Source organism: Sinocyclocheilus rhinocerous, unplaced genomic scaffold (genome assembly GCF_001515625.1).
Source record: "Sinocyclocheilus rhinocerous isolate Xijiao unplaced genomic scaffold, SAMN03320098_v1.1 scaffold174, whole genome shotgun sequence".
NCBI lineage: Eukaryota > Metazoa > Chordata > Actinopteri > Cypriniformes > Cyprinidae > Sinocyclocheilus > Sinocyclocheilus rhinocerous.
In genome coordinates this window covers 794,314-798,428 of record NW_015646289.1, presented here as the reverse complement: position 1 = coordinate 798,428, position 4,115 = coordinate 794,314, and the positions used below count along the sequence as shown (strand labels likewise).

The 4,115-nt window shown below is 39.1% G+C and overlaps 1 protein-coding gene across 11 annotated transcripts in view; it reads right to left on the bottom strand.

The window, feature by feature from the left end:
- Window positions 1-4,115, bottom strand: part of LOC107707213 (teneurin-2-like) — a 312,784-nt gene that overhangs the window by 4,913 nt on the left and 303,756 nt on the right. For all 11 annotated transcript variants that reach the window (XM_016511148.1, XM_016511146.1, XM_016511150.1 and 8 more), the window contains 3 exons: window positions 1,880-2,055; window positions 663-898; window positions 237-533 (listed from right to left, as the gene is read on the bottom strand). In XM_016511148.1, coding sequence (XP_016366634.1) covers window positions 237-533; window positions 663-898; window positions 1,880-2,055 — 709 coding nt within the window. The remainder of the gene's footprint in view (window positions 1-236; window positions 534-662; window positions 899-1,879; window positions 2,056-4,115) is intronic.

The window sequence follows — 4,115 nt, the reverse complement described above, 5'->3', positions numbered from 1 at the left end:
GAGTTAAATATACGCTTTAAAAAAAAAGAAAAGAAAAAATGGCCAATTACAAAGAAAAGTTTAAAAATAAATATAAATCCTAATTCATGGTATAATATCTGACAAAATATTTTATTTTACTTACATTTTCAGTATATTTCAAAATTTTAAAGCAAAGCAAATAATAAAAAAAATACATCTTAAAGAAATGTCTAAATACATCTTTACCCTACTCTCACTTTAATCAATAATCTCACCTTGTCCAGGTAACTGTAGCTCCAGACCTTTCCATCCACAAAAGAGCGTGAGAGGATTCGGCCCTGTGGGTCAAACTCCGTTCTCTCACTCATACTTCCTCGGTGCAGCCCCACTAGCTGGCCTATGCTGGAGTAAGACACATTCACCACTGCAAGGCTGCTGCTCGGCTGCCATATCGCTGGCCTGCCCTGGGCATCATACGTGATCCTCAGTGTGAACTTCCTGTGGTCGTCATAGATCTTCTCAGTCCGTGTGTTCCTATCAAAATCTATTGACAGGAGGTTGCGCCCATGTGCCTGCAAATTGCACAAATATTTGATATGAAAACCTCACGATCAAGCAGGATTCTTTGCTTGCATTGTGCACTGATATGTAAAAATAATATATTACAGTAATGATATTAAAATCTTAGAGCGAGTGCCCACCCGAAGTTTCCTGCCAAACACAGTGACCTTGCCCTTGGACAGTTCTTTGCGCAGCCTCCACTCGATAGAGTTCAGACCGTTATCAGTGGGAAGGGTGATGTTCCTGCGGCCGATGGTGGGACTCACTGATCCTGCCAGGATATGAGGCTCGGTGTGGTAGCTGATGCCCATCCCATTGGCATACATTACTCTCAGAGTGCCATTGTTACACAGTTGGTAGCTGTTCCGTACTTGATCTGCAGGGGGCAATAGAGTGACATCAAATTACCATTAAATTAAGAACAAAAAATATTTCAGAACAAATTTTCAATATGACAAGAGTACAAAACGACAACTACAAAAAAGGCTTGATTTATTCTGAACTCATGAAAGGGCTGCGGGGCATTCATCAGCTCAAGAACAGGTTTGGCTGTCTTTCTTAAGATCATAGAAGATAACAAGTGCAGTGCTTTGTTTATAACAGATGATGTGAAGCCTCAAATCCCTTTGTTTCAGAGTGCCACAAACATTTATTATGCTTCAGAACATCCACTATAAATAAATTACAAACTAATTTATGAGCACAAGGTACGTTCATAATTTGAGATAATATAGTTTATAATTTATATGGAACCTTTTAGAGGTGTTTAGTCAATTTATTATTCGCCCAATTAGCGTGTCAAGGTTAGATTCAAAAGCGTGATCTGAGGAACGTTCTCCTTGGACTAAATCCTCAGTAATTCAATGAGAAGGTTCCTCTCTCATCCTGTGTCTGGTTGTATTGAAGTTTGAGTTTTTGGTTTAGTCTGCCATGGGAAGGAAGTAAAACATCGTTGCTCTCTCGCTCTGACTTTCTGTCCTTTCATCTTAACAGATGAAATAAGCTTTAGGAGAGTAGGGTTTGTGGTTGAGGGCATATGGAAGACTAGGTAAGATAAGGTAATGAATTTGTCTTGAATCATATGCATCACAGCAAAACACAACTGGAGCGCTAGGCATGGGAGTGAAAACAAATGCTGTTTTCTGCACTGAATCCTACAGTACTTTGGCTTCCAGCCTCCCACATGGATGTCGGGGGTATCTGTATCTTGCTGAGTAAGTTTGCATGCAACGATATATAAAACAATTAAGTTCAAAACGAAACGAAATACGAAACCAACCAAACTGAGCAGAGAATCTTTTACAAAATGATTTCTAAAACCCAATACAAATTCAAAACGACTAGCGAGCAGACATACCTTGCACAACAGTATAAGACGCTTCTACCGATGAAAGATTAGTGATAACAGTGATGTCATCATCTCTGTTGGAGCTCTCAATGTCAATGTTGATGGATTTTTCGATCTCCCTATGCAGACTTGTAACCATCCCCGTGGGGTACGTCACATTGGTTAGCCTTCCTTCACTGTCATACCTGAAAATACAACTAAATGTTAGCAAAATCCATTTTCAAATTCATATTTGTAAAGCATTGGAGACAATCATAACTATACCCAATCTTTGACCATCTAAAAAAAAACTGTCCTCCAGACAATCACCCCATAGAGGTTCAGTGCTATCTCTGCCTGTTTCTCTCTCTCTGTGTAACATTACATTAGGGAGCAGATCTGGATCCTGCCACAGATCTGTCACAGTCTGGCTGATGTCTGTGCCAGTGCAGTGGAGTGTGGGGAATTCTGCATTCTCAGGAGCAAGCTTGCGCTCTCCTGTTCCTGGAGATTTACTTTCCTGCAGAGTGTTCCAACTCTAATCAAACACACCTGAAAAAGTTAATCAAGATCTTCAGGGTCCCTTGGAAATTACAGGCAGGTGTGTTGCTGGGTTGCAACAGAACTCTGCAGGAAAGAGGAATTTATCCAGCACTCTTTTCAAAGTCAAATAAGGGATATTCCTACTGGATATCTCTAGCTTCAACCAAAGTGTTCCATGACACACTACCATTCAAACGTTTGGGGTTAGTAATATTTTTAAATGTTTTTGAAAAAGCTCACCAAGGCTGCATTTATTTGACAAAGAATACAGTAATAAATATTGTTACAATGCAAAATAACTGTTCCCTATTTTAACATATTTTAAAAATGTAATGTATTCCTGTTATGGCAAAGCTCAAGAAATGCATATTATTAATGATAAAAACAGTTAACAAACAAAACAAACAAAACCCAACTTTTGAATGGTAGTGCATAAAAACAAAAAAAGTGACATTTCTATCTTTTTTTTTTGGAAGTGTATGATTATCACCAGATAGGATAATTCACAGTGTTTCACACCTGCCTCTGTAAACATTTGCTAAACAGGTTTTATCAACTACTGTAAAAGTCTTGACTCACTAACACATTTTATTTGCTTAAAAGTGAATGTTTATCATTAACTTTGCATATCTCCTTGGGCTGATCGGAAAGTGAAGACAATGCTAAATAAAACTTCTGTTGAGTGTTTCATGCATATACAAAGATTTAAAGGGGTCATATGATGCTTTTTTAAAGATCATTATTTTGTGTATTTGGTGTAACAGAATATGTTGACATGCTTTAATGTTCAAAAAACACATTATTTTTCAAATACTGTACATTATTGTAGGTCCTCTATGCCCCGCCTCTCTCAAACGCTTCGTTTTCTACAAAGCCCCCTCCTTTGACAAGCGCAGTCCGCTCTGATTGGCCAGCTGACCCAGTGCACTGTGATTGGCCGAACACCACAAGCACCTGTCGGAAATGTAACGCCCCTTACCATAAACGCGAGCTTCATCTTTCAAAATAAATGTAAAGACAGAGCAATGTCTTTACTCTGGGGAACAGAGTCGCGTGACAGACACAGTGAGGAAGCTGGTATGTGTTTGCAGTACACAAGCCACGGTTAAGACAGCTGAAATCTGTCTTTCGCACTGACATGGCTGCATCAACACTACTGCTGTTCCTGAAACCACGCCTTCTTTCTTTGCGTGCACATTTGGGCCGCATTATGCAAATATTTCCACATAGTGAGGTAGATATGTGGGGGCGTGTTAGAACGAGCCGTTTTAGGGGGGCGTGGCAGAGTCTTAACTTTGATAAAGAATATCTCTTTGGTTTTGAGACTTTAGTCTTTGCAACTTCAGGGATCTTATCTATGCACAATCAGCTTGTAACACTCCAAAGAGAAAGGAAAAAATGAAATCGCATCATATGACCCCTTTAAAAAACCCTCTCTTTCTTACCTTTTTATAATCTGAAGAACCTTCTTTTACCACAAAGAATCTTTTGTGAAACAGAAAGGTTCTTCAGATGTTAAAGGTTCTTTATGGAACCATTTAGACAAAAAAGGTTATTCTATGGCATCGTGAAGCACTTTTATTGTGTAAGTGTAAGACCTGGGGCCATATTTACTAATCAGGGCAAATTAGCTTTAGAGGGCAATTCCATAAAAGCGCAGATGAGAGGGGAAATTCTGCGGGTGATTTACTAACAATGCGCACATTAAAGAACACAGATGCAG